General features: G+C 34.5%; 1 protein-coding gene across 2 annotated transcripts in view; it reads right to left on the bottom strand.

Moving 5' to 3' along the window:
• Cop1 (COP1 E3 ubiquitin ligase) overlaps window positions 1–15,754 on the bottom strand; it is a 115,517-nt gene that overhangs the window by 53,508 nt on the left and 46,255 nt on the right. For both annotated transcript variants that reach the window (XM_051186062.1, XM_051186061.1), the window contains exons 10-11: window positions 15,021–15,135; window positions 10,814–10,949 (exon numbers count right to left, since the gene is read on the bottom strand). In XM_051186062.1, the coding sequence (XP_051042019.1) occupies window positions 10,814–10,949; window positions 15,021–15,135 (251 nt within the window). The remainder of the gene's footprint in view (window positions 1–10,813; window positions 10,950–15,020; window positions 15,136–15,754) is intronic.

The following is a 15,754-nucleotide window of genomic DNA, read 5'->3' as shown; positions in this document are numbered from 1 at the left end:
TTGAGCCTGCCCTCACCTAACATTTGGGGCCCTTCACCTGCCTTTTGCCTCAGTGCTTGAGACCATCCTGGGCCTACCTACCCAACATCATTGGCCCTGCTGTGGCCTCTGCTTGAGAGACCTCCAAGGTAGCTTGGATCATACAGATTTACAGAAATTTAACTCCTGACCCACCTAAACCCACTGGGAGTGCAGGGTAGAGAGAGACTAAACCTGCACCCACTGGAAGAAGCAATGGGAAGACTACAATACAAGAAAACACCCAACAGTATGACACCACCAGCATCTAGGGATTCTACAACAGCTAGACCTGAACACACCAAAGAAGATTGAAGCAGAAGAGAAAAATTAAAAAATAACTTCATAAAAATGATAGAGGACCTCAAAGACAATATGAGAAAATCCCTTAAAGAAATGGAAGAAAAAACAAAAAATTGGAAGAAATCGAGGAAAAGACCAAGCAAAAAATATAAGAAATGACCAAATCTCTTTAAAAAAAAGCAAAGAAGAAGTAGATGCCAGAAAATAACAATCTGAGGGCTGAAATCAATAAAGTAGAAACTAGGAAAATAATACAAAGAATCAATATAACAAAGATTGGGTTCTTCAAGAAAAATCAACAAGATAGACAAACCCTTATCCAAACTAACCAAAAACCAGAGAGAGAACATGCAAATCAGCAAAATCAGACATGAAAAGGGAACATAACAACAGACACTGAGGAAATCCAGACACACTTCAGGTCATACTTTGAAAACCCGTACTCCACAAAATTAGAAAATTCAAAGGAAATAGGCAAATTTCTGGACAGACACTTGACAAATTTAAATCAGGAACAGATAAGCAATTTACATAGACCTATAACACCTAATGATATAGAATCAGACATCAAAAGCCTCCCAACAAAAAAAGCACAGGGCAAGATGGCGTCAGTGTAGAATTATACAAGAAATTCAAAGAAGAGCTAATACCAATCAATACTCCTCAAATTGTTCCACACAATAGAAGCAGAAGGTTCATTACCAAATTCTTTACGAGTCTACAATTAGTTGGTACCCAAGCCACACAAAGACTCAACTAAAAAAGAAAACTACAGACCAATATCCCTCATGAACATTGATGCAAAACTACTCAAATAAAATACTGGCATATTCAATCCAATACCACCAAAGAAATCATCCACCAAGACCAGGTAGGCTTCATCCAGGGCATGCAGGGATGGTTCAATATACAAAAATCTATCAATATGATTCACCACGTAAACAAATTTAAAAAAATCCAAAACCCTTTCATGATAAAGGTCTTGGAAAGATCAAGGATAACAGGAACATACCTAAACAAAATAAAAGCAACATACAGTAAACCAACAGCCAACATCAAACTAAAATGTAGAGAAGCTTAAGGCGATTCCTATAAAATTAGGGACAAGACAAGGCTGTCCACTCTCTTCATATCTCTACAATATTGTATTCGAAGTTCTAGCTATAGCAATAACACAAAAAACAGGAGATCAAGAGGATACAAGGAAGAAGTCAAACTGTCATATTTGCACATGATATGATAGTTTCCATAAGTGACCTGAAAAACTCTACCAGGGATTGCCTAGAGCTGATTAACACCTTCAGCAAATTGGCATGATACGAGATTAACTCAAAAAAAAAAAAAAAAAAAAAAAAAAACCCAAACCAAAACAAACAAACAAACAAACAAAAAAAAAAAAAGCAGCCCCACTATATACAGAGGATAAAGGGGCTGAGAAAGAAATCTGAGAAACATCACCTTTTACAATAGCCACAAACATAAAATACCTTGGGGTAACGTTAACCAAACAAATGAAAGATCTATATAACAAGAACTTTGTGTCTTTAAAGAAAGAAATTAGAGAAGATACCAGAAAATGGAAAGATCTCCTATGCTCTTGGAAAGGTAGGATCGACAATGTAAAAATAGCAATCTTGCGAAAAGCAATCTACACATTCAATAAAATCCTCATCAAAATCCCAGAACAATAATTCACTGACCTTGAAAGGATAAATCTCAACTTTATATGAAAAAACAAAAGAACCAGGATAGCCAAATCAACTCTGTACAATAAAGGAACCCCAGGAGGCATTACCATCCCTGACTTCAAGCTCTAATATAGAGCTATAGTACTGAAAACAGCTTGGTATTGGCACAAAAATAGACTAACAATGGATTCAAATAAAAAAATCCTGATATTATTCCACACACCTAAAAGCACCTGATTTTTGACAAAACACCTAAAATTATGCAATGGAAGGAGGAAAGCATCTTCAAGAAATGGTGCTGGCAAAACTGGATTATGGTATGTAGAAGACTGCAGATAGACCCATGTCTATCGCCATGCACATAACTCAAGTCCAAATGGACAAAAGACCTCAACATAAATATAGCCACACTGAACCTCTTAGATGAGAAAGTGAGAGGTACCCTTGAAGGAACTGGTACAGGAGACTGCTTCCTAAACATAACATCAGTAGCACAGACACTGAGATCGACAATAAATGGGACCTCCTCAAACTGAGAAGCTTCTGTAAGGCAAAGGACACAGTCAACCAGACCAAAAGGCAGTCCACAGAGTGGGAAAAGATGTTCACCAACCCCACATCTGACAGAAGCCTGATCTCCAAAATATTCAAAGAACTCAAGAAACTAGTTACCAAAACACCAAATAAGCCAATTAAAAAGTGGGGTACAGGACTGAATAGAGAATTCTCAATAGAGGAATCCAAAATGGCTGAAAGACACTTAAGAAAGTGCTCAGCATCCTTACCCATCAGTGAAATGCAAATCAAAACAACTCTGAGATACCATCTTACTCCTGCCAGAATGGCTAAAATCAGAAACACCAAATGACAGCTTATGCTGGAGAGGATGTGGAGAAAGGGGAACACCTCTCCACTGCTAGTGGGAGTGCAAACTTGTAAAGCCATTTTGGAGATCAGTATGGAGGTTCCTCAGGAAAATGGGAATCAGTCTACCACAGGACCTAGCAATTTTACTCAAAGGGATATCCCCAAATGATCCACAAACATGCAACAAAGACATCTGTTCAACTGTGTTCATAGCAGCATTATTTATAATAACAAGAGCCTGTAAGCAACCTAGATGCCCCTCAACTGAAGAATGGATAAAAAAGATGTACATTTACACAATGGAATACTACTCATTGGAAAAAAACAATGGACTGTTGAAATTCGCAGGCAAATGGATGGAACTAGAAGAAACCATCCTGAGTGAGGTAACCCAGTCACAAAAAGAGGAACATGTTATGTACTCACTCATATATGGATTTTAGACAGAGCCAAGGATCACCAGCCCACAATTCACACCACAAGAGAAACTGGGGTACAAGGAGGAACATATGAGATTCATACAAGGTTCCTCACAGTAGGGGAAAGGAAAAGAACTCCTGAGCATATTGTGAATTGGGGGTGAGTGGGAGAAAGAGTTAGAAGAAAGAGAAGGGAAGGAGAGGAGAACATGTGCAACCAGGAACATTGTGTCTGGGAAGGAATAGATGAGATCAAGAAAAGAGATACCATAAGAGGGAGCCATTATAGATTTGAAGAGAAAACTGACTCTAGAGAAATATCCAGAGACCTACAAGGATGACCCCAACTAACAATCTGAGCAATAGTAGAGAGGCTACCTTAAATGCCCTTCCCTGATAATCAAATTGATAACTAACTTCTTATATGCCATCCTAGAACCTTCATCTAGTAGCTGTTGGAAACAGACACAAACACCCACAGCTAAACACTAAGCCGAATTTCTGGAATCCAGTTATATAGAGGGAGGAACAATAAGCAAAGGAGTCAAGACCAGGATACTGAAAACCATAGAGACAGCTGACCTGAAAAAAAGGGGGAGCTCATGGGCCCCCAGCATTGGAAACCAGCATTGGACCCGGTCAGACCCCCTGAACATGGGTCTCAAGTTAGAAGGCCTGGGCAGTCTGACCTCTGACAGAGGAACCAGGATGTATCCCTGGTGCAGGGAAGGACTTTGGGAGCATATTCCTCATGGAGGGATACTCCCTTAACCTAGAGGAAGGAGGGAGGGGCTAGACCCTACTCCAAATGACTTGATAGATTTTGATGATTCCTCCTGGAAGACCTCACCCTCCCTGTGGAGTGGGTGGGGAATGGGAAGGGAGGACAAGGGGGAGTATGGTAAGATGGGAGGAAGAGGGAAGTGGAATTGATATGTAATTAATTAAAAAATATATAGTATAAAAAAGAAACTTTTCCCCATAAAACAAATCATTCTCTTGTTTTCATTTGTTATTATAAAGAAGCAGAAATAAATGACAGATGCCAGATGAAAAAAATTTAATAAAATCTACCAAAGCAGAAAAAAGCCAAAATATATTTTGTCCCCCTGATACTATGACCTTTTATCCTACTGGAACTGTATATTTAGTAAGATTAGGATTAAATTGAGAGAAATAATGAAAGAAAGAAATTTCAATTCTATACTTCTGACACAGAAGTAGGAAAATATTTCTCAGCAGTGTTCTTAAGTAGTATTTACAAATATTAAATGCAAATGTCACTGCTACTATTCTTCACACAAAATACAACTATGATATAAAGAATCTTTCATACAACTGATGATTAAATCTAAAGCAAATATCACCTAGAAATATTTCTTCATGAATACTAAAAATAGTCATATTAAAAATAGTATACCCCTAATATTAGTTAATAAGGCAGTTGTAACAAAAAACTGGGTATGGGAGATAGCTATTAAGTTCTTATATATATGCATGAGGTCCGAACGAACACACACACACACACACACACACACACACACACACACACACACACACACACCACACATTTGCACTATGCACACAGGGAGAAACAATTAACCCACTTCATATTTCCCATTAAGGGAAAGAGATAATGCACTAAAGAAACACATAAGAAAAATAGACTTCTCAGCCAAATCCTTTTACACAATCAATGGGAGGAAATTGCAATGAAAATAGCTCTTATTCTAAAACTTAAATTGAAATGCAAAGGGAAGTTTTACGTTTTAAATGAAAAACCAATATAACTTTGAAACATAAGACAGAGGGTGGGGCTAAAGCTCAGTGGCACAATAAGTGACTACCAGGTACAATATTGTAGATTATATCCACAGTACCAGAATAAAAAGTGACTAAAATATTTAAGACTTTTATTTCCTGACTTCATGCTTTACTTTCTTAATTAAAGTAACCAAGACAGAGCATACTGGCCTATGAACAAAGTCATGGGCCTCATAAAGTCCATGGGAAAATAATGAATTGTAATACCTTTTGAAAGACTACTGACAGCTGGTGCATGCTTTTAATCCCAACATTTGCGAAGCAGAGATAGACAGATCTCTATGAGTTCAAGGACATCCTGGTCTGCAAGTGAGTGCCAAAACAGGCTGAAAAGATACACAAAGAAACCCTGTCTAAGAAAACAAAAACAAAACAAACAAAAAGTACTACTGACATCAGTCTTCTTAGTTTATATAACTGACACTTATCCAAGAATGGAACATGTTTTGCAGATCATTGAGGATAGTAAGACTAGGCTTATATAACAAAAGAGTTAAGATAGCTACAGCTGGTTAGTTGATTTTGAACAAAAATGTCAAACAGATTATTTCTAACAAAAGACACTTGAAACAGACATCCATACTGAGCGGAAAATGTGGATCTCAACATCTACATAAAAGTTAAGGCCTACATGTAAAAGGTAAAAACTAGCTGAGCATGGGGTATACATGCACTAGTAGAGGTACTGGGATATACATGCACTCTTAGTACTCAAGAAGAAAGTTTAATCAAGAAATTCAAGGCCAGCCTGGTTTACAAAGAAACCATCTCCAACTACCACCACCATACCCTGTTTCTTCTCTCCTTCCTCCACCATCACCCTAAATAGACACTAAAAAAGATATATTAACTGAAATCAGAAAATACATAGATAAAATGTTCATAACTCTAAGGGGCACTGTTTACATAAGAAAAAAAATTGATGAATCAAAATTTACTACCTGTATTCTTGGAAAGACACTATTAAGACAATAAGAATATCTTGAATAATGATAGCAATACATGGTTTGAAAAAGAACAATTTCCTTTACTGAAGTTCATTGGTGATATAAAGACAGCTAAATCACCTAAGTCAAATTTTTGTCCAACTTAAGAGTTATGTGTTTACATATTAAAAAACTGTTCTGAAATGCAGTAAATGGCCCATGGTCCCCTAAGCAACCACTCTGAAAATGGGTCTAGGAATGGCTTTTATAAGCTCTATAGCAGATTATCAAACACTGTTCTAAAGGCTATATTTCTTTTGAAAAGATATCGACTACTGTTAACAGTTAATTAGCACCTTAATATTGATGGGATAAAAATGCTAGAGTTATTTCAAGATCTCATTTCATCTCAATTAAATAAGAATAACTGAATTTATTTCTAGTGAGGGTAGATAAAAACAAGCAAACAAAAACCCCTCAATGGCAGGAAAAGTTTACTCATTCAAAGTGGTCCTCCTTATTCTCATCTCAGATTAGGAGTTACACTCAAAGCACTTATAAAACCCATCTCCTATAGAGACCATATGCACAAGAGAAATATATGTTTTTTATTTATTTTTTTTACTGTATTTCTCTCCTGTTTTTTATCCAGAGAAATCAAAATTAAATTTTACCTTCCTCTAAACTTGTTATGTACAAACATACTAGCCTTCAACAATAATTTCTATAATGCTACATTTTTTTTTTTAAGAAATTACCTTTTGACTTAGTGGTAATTTTTTCTTTTTCTTTTGTTGTTTTGTTTTTAAGTCTCACTATAGAGCCAGGCTGACCCAAACTCAAAGCAGACTTGAAGAGCTTCCCTTCAGAGGAAAACTTAAAAAGCCACAGTACAAAGTAGCCAAGTTACCAATAACCAAAAGTACTTTCCTTGAAACAGGCAGTGATTTTCTATAGTCAGCCATTCACTCAGCAAATACTCATCACTAAGTACCAACTGTGGGTCAGAGCTAGGAATATATCAGGAATTCAGATAGGTAAGAGCCCTTACTAATAAAACTGTTGGCAAAAAACACAATTTTAATATACTGCTTTAGAACTTTGGCCCCCGGAAAGATTCTTGAAGGAAATGTTGTCCTCTGCATTCCTATTCACCTCATTTCACCCAACCCAACAAAGCTAACACGATTTCCTGAAAAGCAGAAATAAACTCTGATCAAAACAGAAAGAACTTTGGTAGGAACCCTTAAAATTTATCTCTTCTTCAGAAATCAAGTTAAAGATTTCCTGGAGATCTACTAAGTAAAATTAAAAGTCACAAGAATTCTATAAACAGCACATTAAAATTTACCCTAACTCTGGATCAACACTGGCTGCCATAGCAAAATCAATATTTGTAAATATCTACTGTAAAACAAAGTTTAATTTTAGTAGTTTCAATAACCAGTGGAACTCCACAGTGTAAACATACTACACTGTGTCAATCCTTAACAGATTACATTTTTCCTAACTTCAGCTTCCTTCCTACAAAATAGAGAAGCTTACTCTAAAGGGGTGGGTTACAAGTGCAAGTAAAATAGTTACAATTTTCTTTAAAAAAAAAAAAAAAAACAACTGTAGTGTTTAATAACTTATAGTAATTAAAACCAATAAATGATTTACAACAGTTTTAACTTGAGTAAATATAGGGCAAATGCTAAAACCAACTAAATGATATAAAATTGTTAATAGTTTCATGTATACTCTAGTCCTGGTTCTCAACCTATACATTAGAATTCTTGTGGGGGGGAGTGTAGAATGACCATTTCACAGGGGTAGCCTAAGACCATCAGAAAGCACAGATATTTATATTAACAATATATAACAGATGCAAAATTATAGTTAGATACAGCAGAGAAAATAATTTTATGATTGGGGTCATCACAACATGAGAAACAGTATTAAAGGATTGCAGTATTAGGGAGTTTGACAACCTCTGTACTATAGGAATGTGAAATTTAAACCAGAAATTCATAATTAGCACTACTACTACATGCTGAATTATTTTAAAAGATACAATTTCAAGCCAATCCTCTCTGGTAGAAAACAAAATGTAAAATATTATAAAACTGCTACATTTAAAGAAAAGTAGGAAGCATTTTCCCATCACTGGTTACTATTAATTCAGGATCATATAATAAACAGGATAATGAACCTGTATAAGCAACCAATTTCTGACTTTGTCAATTATGTAACAGCAGAGTTAGTGTAAACAAATGCTGCCACCTTGTGGACTAATGGACCTAGTATTAAAGCAAACAAGTAGAGGAGTATATGGTGTAGTGCTTTTTTTTTTCTCAGTTAAGTGTCACTGCAACAAGATGATCAACACGACACATATAATTTTGATGAGAGTGGCAATTTGTTCTAGCTAATACTGTTTTTCTGTGGTTTTTAGCTCTCTTTCTGAAAGTCTTTAACTTTACTAATTAAAAGGAATCCAACCTTGGAATGAATTTATTACCAATGTTTAAATATCAGAAGAGCAAAAAGGTCACCAAAATTATTAATGTTTCAAAGCACCTTCATTTTGGACTTCATCATCCTTTCTTGCTTCCTATTATTTTTCACCTATCTTGTTTGCATAACAAACTTCCAAATTTGGAAATTTTTCATTAAATGTTAATTTAATTGAGAAAAAATAGTAAAGGCTAACCATGCTACATTAACCATCACATCTATTTAAATTTGTAAAATTTAAAATATGTAAATGTACCTGACTTCACTTCTAATGTCTAGTATGTCAAGTCTGAAATTCTTCCTACTTTTATGCTTCTTCTATTTTAGAATATAAAATGCTTTGATATGAATGTCTTGATATAAAATTACATAACTACTTTTGTTAATTTGGGAATATATTAAATTGAAAAAACAAGGTTTTAAAAATGTTAAGGATACATTCCTCTTGAAATGGACTGACTATAAGTCTTATATCCCTAACTAAAGGGCTTCTATTTTTACAATGTGCTGTTTAAGAAAGTTTGATCTTGTTTTTAACTGAAAAGGAAAATACCACACAGGACATATTAACAATGGTAAGGAACATTGACTGGAATCACGTCAGGGCCCTAATATTTTTAGCATATATAAAGTCATATCAAGTCAGTATTACAATTTTTTTTGGGGGGGGGGGGAGACACAGAAAGAGAGGCGGAGGAGGGAGGGAGAGGGGAAGGGGAGAGGAAGGGAAGAGCATGTAGCTCAGGCTGGGCTGAAATTTTCTCTACAGAACTAGTTAGCCTCAATCTCACATGAGATCTGCCTCCAGAATGCTGGGGTTTAAGACAAGTGCCATGACACCAGGCCCTCCTTTCATAGATTTTAATTTTGCACTTGAACCACACTTCTGAAGCATCTAGCAGCCTATGTCATACATTCTTATCAGTAGTTAGGAATTTATGTAATAACATTAACCTGTTACTATACGATATATTGGTTTATACTACCACATAGCATAAAGACATGAAAGTAATATTGTGAGGTCTCCTGAACATAATCATCTACATATAGCAGCTTCATGAGTATACATTTAGTTAGATGATAACAGGTAATCAATGACATTTTGTTAGATATATTATGCAATTAAATGAAGTTCAAATTTCACTGCAACTGCAAATTCTACTCACCCAAGAAAAACTAAAATCCCAAAAGAAATCAAAGTACGGATTTTTTTTTTTTCTTTATTACAAGCAGCTAGAAAGTTCTGGAAGACTTCCTGCAATTGTGTCTTTAATGGCTCAGAGCTTAGGATTAATCTTCAAACATGTACAAAAAAGCTCTAGTCTTCCATGTGAAAAGCATGCAAAGTTTTAGTAATATTCACAAGTTAAAATTTGACCAGGGTAGAAGAGTAGGTTAATAGTAGATCAATAAGTCAACAGGTCAAATTGTTCATCTGTTTAAAAATGTCTTTAAAGTCTATTTATTCTTGTAAGTTTGAACATAGACAACAATGTGTAGATGCCAAGGGATTACTGAAAATGGGCTAGTAGTTTTTTCAGTGCCCACTGTTTTGAGAAATGGAAAACTGTGTATAGTAGTGAAATTTGTGTGTGATTGTAAGCAAATGCAAGTTTGTAGGTGAACTATGTGCATGAGTCAGAGAACAATTTTGGATGCCATTTGTCAGGTACTGTCTACCTAGAACTTGTCAAAATGGCAGTAAGCTTCAAGATCTGACTCAATAGCATTGACATAATAAGTAATGCCTAGCTTTTGTTTCACACAGGTTCTCCTGCTTTTGAAGCAATCCTTGGCTGTGTTATATTACCAGCCACAGAATATATTTTTAAAAGTATACTGTCAGTTTGTGCTTTGTATATTTAGATTGTCTACAGCTCTCTCTCTCTCTCTCAAGTTGCCAAATTATATACTAATTATAGAAACTATACAATACACTTTGATCATATTCATATCTTCCATGGAAGCTTCACTGGAGAATCAAACATAACATTCAGGAAAGAAATATGCCAGCTCTATCCACTTGCAAAACAAAAGGAAGGACATAAAGAGTACTGTCTGTCATTACCCAGACAACAAAATGAAGAGAAGCTGTAGCCTTCGGTCAAATGGGTACTACTGAGCATTCCAATTTGCTAAATCCTAGTAAAGAGAAGACAATCTAGCTCACAAATTCCAAATTTCAGAGATGTTATAGCTGCTTCTCAAATTATTAGGTTTTCTTATATTTTAATAAAAGAACACAGTAAGAAGCGGGCCAAACACTTACCTAGATACTATGCTGGAACCATTATAGAGATCACTAGCATATGACAATGTGGCCAATGGTCTTACAGAGTTGTATCGAGTAAACTTGGATAGACATTCCTGAAATTCATCTAACTGGCTTGCAGTTCTACTGTCATCTGTATCAAAAAAATGATATTAAGTAAATGAATGACACTATAAAAGAAGAACAATGCCCTGATATTAAAGAATATCCTTTAAATAACAAATATTTTTGAAGATTCTAAAGATCTGCAAGCTCAAATATACTAGGTGATCTTACAACATTAATAAAAGTGGTCTACAAAGTCACTAAAACACCTTTCTATGCCAGTAAGAATGTAAAGGCAATCACTGCTACTCTAGTTTTAGCACTGATTTCAAGGAAAAATAAAACATTTTTTTTAAGACTTTCTAGTGAACAAAAGTAAAATCATTCATTAAAATCAAATTCCTATTATCAATTCTGACAGTAATGGCTGGAGGAAGTTATACATGAGAATGAGTTTTGTTAGTTTAAAAAATGTTTATGGGGTTGTACATTTATCCCACATGTACGGACAAAGCATAATTATTAATACACATTGGGAAAAAGATTTGAAATTAACAAATGTGCTGAGATAACTCATGTTTTAAGTCCTATTCTGAGAAGTACAGAAGGGCACTGTATAAATTACTGATTCTCAAAGGGAACAGTTATGACATCCAATAGAACACCAAAGTCCAAAGCTAAACCATTTGAGATTTAAATCTGAACATTAACTTACAAAATAGCTGGCAACTTATCTATTCTCTAATACAAAGGTATGCTTGCACTAATACACAGATAAAATAGTTTTTTCAAGGCTGCTGAAAATCTGTATTTATAAACTTTCCCCCAAAGAGCTGAAAATACAAACCAAAATAAACAAAAAATGTCAACACATGATTATTACATTAGCTCCCTAAACACCAACATTTGAAATGAATTATTTAATGCTATCTTCTCACAACTTCCTTTTTTTCTCACATATTTGCATAGAGCATTTAACATAAACTTCATGATTTCACTTATTACATACTATATGAAGTAATAGTAGGCATAATGAAATTAAGATGCAAAAAGGTACCACACAACAAAAACAATGTTTTTAAAAAATTATCTTGAAAACTTACACATGATGAATTTATCTAATACTTAAAATAAAAACAAAGTTATCTGAAGAAATAAATCTGTTATCAATGCTTCATAAATGCTAAAGATGTAGGCAGTCAGTAGAAATAGTCTAGACTAAAAGGGTCCAAGTTAGTAGTGTTTTTATTCTAAAAACAATACAAGAACAACCAAGTTAGCTTGTGACAAAGATGCTATTCCACAAAAATTACAGTGGCAAAGTTCAGCACAAAATAAAAAAAAAAAAAAAAAAAAAAAAAAAAAAAACATGGGTTATGAAGCAGACAGCCACCAAAATCAACTACTATAGAATGTTATGGATATAACATTATTTTTATTTGTAACCCTATTATTGTGAGCTAAGTTCTGGCAAGACAGTTCTTTATTCATTCAGAAAATTTTTGAATATTAAACTTTTTTCACATTTTGCCTTCAATTCCTATTAAGTATATAATCACAGGCATTCAAGAACGTATCCTCTGTTGAAGACCACATTTGTTTCTAGTGTACATGTATTCCTAGCTAGCATTTAAGCTAATTAATATATACAGCATTTTATAAGAAAAGGGGGGGGGGCTAGAGAGATGGCTCAGCATTAAAAGCACTTGTTGGACATGTTCTGGGTTTGGCTCCTAGCATCCACGTGGTGTTTTACAATCATTTATAGTTCCAGTTAGAGAGGATCTGAAGTTCTCTACTGACCTCCACAGCTACCAGGCACACAAATAATATACAGATGATATGCATTCAGTAAAAAACATTCATATATGTAATGTAAAACAATACAAATAAATCTATAGAAAGTTGTTATTTCAGTATCAAAGCATATACCAATTCTTTTTCACATATCTGGTTATAAAGTTTTGATTTTGTCTGCTTGGCTGTTTTATGGTCAACAGATATACATATATCAACATATCACCTCTGCATCTTATAGTTTAGAGAAGTGTTTTCAATGCCTCACTTCCTTTTAATGACTTTTCATTTACATCCTATTTTAAGTATAATTATTTTTTAATAATTAACCTGTAATATTCAGAACTGCAAAAAGGATAGAGGTAGAAAATAAAGTTCAATCAATATTTTATGAACTCCACTGAGTACAAGTGAAGGCTTCCTCCTTACTGTCAAATAAACCTCATTTTAAGTAGTATAGTTAAGGACAGTCAATGTGCAAATCCAGCATAACTTAAGATTTCTAAACACTAGAGACAACATGTTTTAAATATGATACAGACATTAATAAAAATCTATCTAAGTTTGCCTTCTGTTGTGAACTTAGTTTCCTCTCCTATAAATCTACATCTTCTACAACAAATTACCTAGTTATCACTTTTACTATTTATAGCAAGCATATCTGTGTTGCCAGCGACTTAAACAAAATTCTGTATCAAGCTCTTTGTCATCTTCACCTCAAAGAAATTATCTCACCACTTACCCTATGGTTTACCATCCTCCGCATCAAAATAGCAAGTAATGTTTAAAGAATCAACAGGAATTCCCTGCCCGTCAAGATATAGGTATCAGACAATTAATTCTAACCACTCCTTATTGTAGTATACATTCATAAACTATTATAGACACTTGCTTGATAAAGGACTTAAACCCTTGGCAGTGAATGCAATATTTTCACACATTAAAAAAAAGGTCTTCATTAATCTCAAATCAATTATGCTTAACAACAAATTTTAGCATTTCCTTAAATGTGTGTATGTGTGTGTCTAGGATGCACTTCCTCACTGCAGGCAACAACACCATGCTTATTTTTACTTTTTAAATATAGTACTGGGGATCAAATTCAGGGGATCAAATTCAGGATCTCCTATACACCAGGCAAGCATTCTACCAATTGAGCCACAATCTCAGCCTACATGAATTAATATTTTTTTCTCCATCACCAATTATAAGACAAATTTATCAAAAGATCCAAACAGCATGTAAACTATTTACATAAAATATAAAGTGTTCATTCTCAGTTTTCAATAACCAATATACTACCAGATAATTTGCCCCTTGGTATTTTCATTTACTGCAGATATAGCACTAATGGAATCAATTAGTTGGGCACCTAACATGTATTAAGCACCGTGTTCTATACACCTTGCCTGTAACTATTACTTATTTTTATTTATGTGGGTATGTGTGCTTGTGCCACATGGGCATGCGTGTTCATGTGTGTGTACGCACATATGTGTATGTGTGTTTGTGTATGTGTTGGTATCCAAAAGAGACAAGAAGGAGTCAGATCCTGTGATGCTGAAATTACAAGCAGGCTACTAATGTGAGAACTGGGAACTGAACTTGGGTCCTCTGGAAAAAAACAGCAAGTACTCTATGCCATCTCTCTAGTCCCTCACCTGTAACTCTTTGAATACCTGTAGGTTTATTACTAATATTCACCCTTCACAGATTAGTAAAGATGTTGAGAAAGGTTGAAGAACTGACTTATTAGGCACCTAAAATTAAAAATATGTTGTCATGTGCATATGGTCCGGTGTTATTTTGAATGTTTCTAATTTTTTTTTAAAACAATCTTTCACTTAGTCCTCACTTAGAACATTAACTTATGTCTTTTCATTTTCACTTGAGCTTAGATTCTTCACACTCAGTTGTATCAATGGTCACTGCACATTTATAGCACATTGTACATATGAAATTATTAGCTACCTGTTGCTTTTGCCTTCAGTTTTATAACATCATACTTTATGGTAAATAAAAGAAATTCTTCCATCTTTTGTTCTCAGCACAAACAATAGTGCTTAAAACTCGCTAATGTTGAATATAAGCTAATTAAATAGAACTTGTTTTTTCACATTTTTCTTTCAAACTTTATATAGCTTGCTCTAGAAAGATTAAACATTACTGAATGAGAAATAAAGATTGCCAGTAGAAAACAACATTCTTCAAGATCTCGAAGACACTCCACAGTATGGATAAGACTGTCAAAAACACATAATTTGTTTTGCCGTTAGAACTTCCCATAAATCTAGCATTTGAACCTGGAAATACATCTGAAGGACGGTTTTCAGAGTTTTTAAGAGAAATCCTGGACATGTACCTGAGATACGAGACATCCTTGTAGAAAAATAACACTGCTCTAAGTCTTCAAAATGAGCAGTGAGTCGCTTTCGTCTGGATGCTAATGTGCTGTTATACCAAGGTTGTTTCTTTGTCTAAGGTGATAAGAAAAGACACTTACAATTCCATACAATCCACATTCTTACACAGAATAGCCAAATGCGTATTTATGAACTTTCAAATGTGCATTATAATAAAGTGACCACAAATGGTGAAAAGCTATAATTCTCAGATCACTCTTATTAATTTTTCTTTTCAAGTAAATACAGGGGGGGAAAACTCTCATAGAATGATGAAAAAAAATGAAACATTCATGTTATTATTTCTTCTATGAACTATTCTTCTATACCAAAGCTTTCTGGATTCTCCTCTCTGGCCCTCAAGAAGATCATAAAAAAATAGCCTTTATTGAGTCTGGACACTTGCGTACACTTTTCGTATTCTGTGGTGAAACAGGAAATATGTATGAAGCACACATGAGCAATCAAGGATCAAATCCAGGGTCTCAAGCAGAGACTCTAATACTAAATAATATATAAATATTCCTCCTGACCCCCCACAAAGCTTCTTTATGTAGCTAAATAGAGTGATACAAAAGTTCACAGGCTAAAATGAACTAGATATCTTCACAAAAGACTGAAGAACAAAGAGTACTATGGTGGAGAACCAGGAGGAAGCTGGAGGTATAGCCTATAAGACATTAAAAGTTACTTT

Source organism: Phodopus roborovskii, unplaced genomic scaffold (genome assembly GCF_943737965.1).
Source record: "Phodopus roborovskii unplaced genomic scaffold, PHOROB, whole genome shotgun sequence".
Taxonomy (NCBI): domain Eukaryota; kingdom Metazoa; phylum Chordata; class Mammalia; order Rodentia; family Cricetidae; genus Phodopus; species Phodopus roborovskii.
This window is presented reverse-complemented; position numbering and strand designations above follow the sequence as displayed.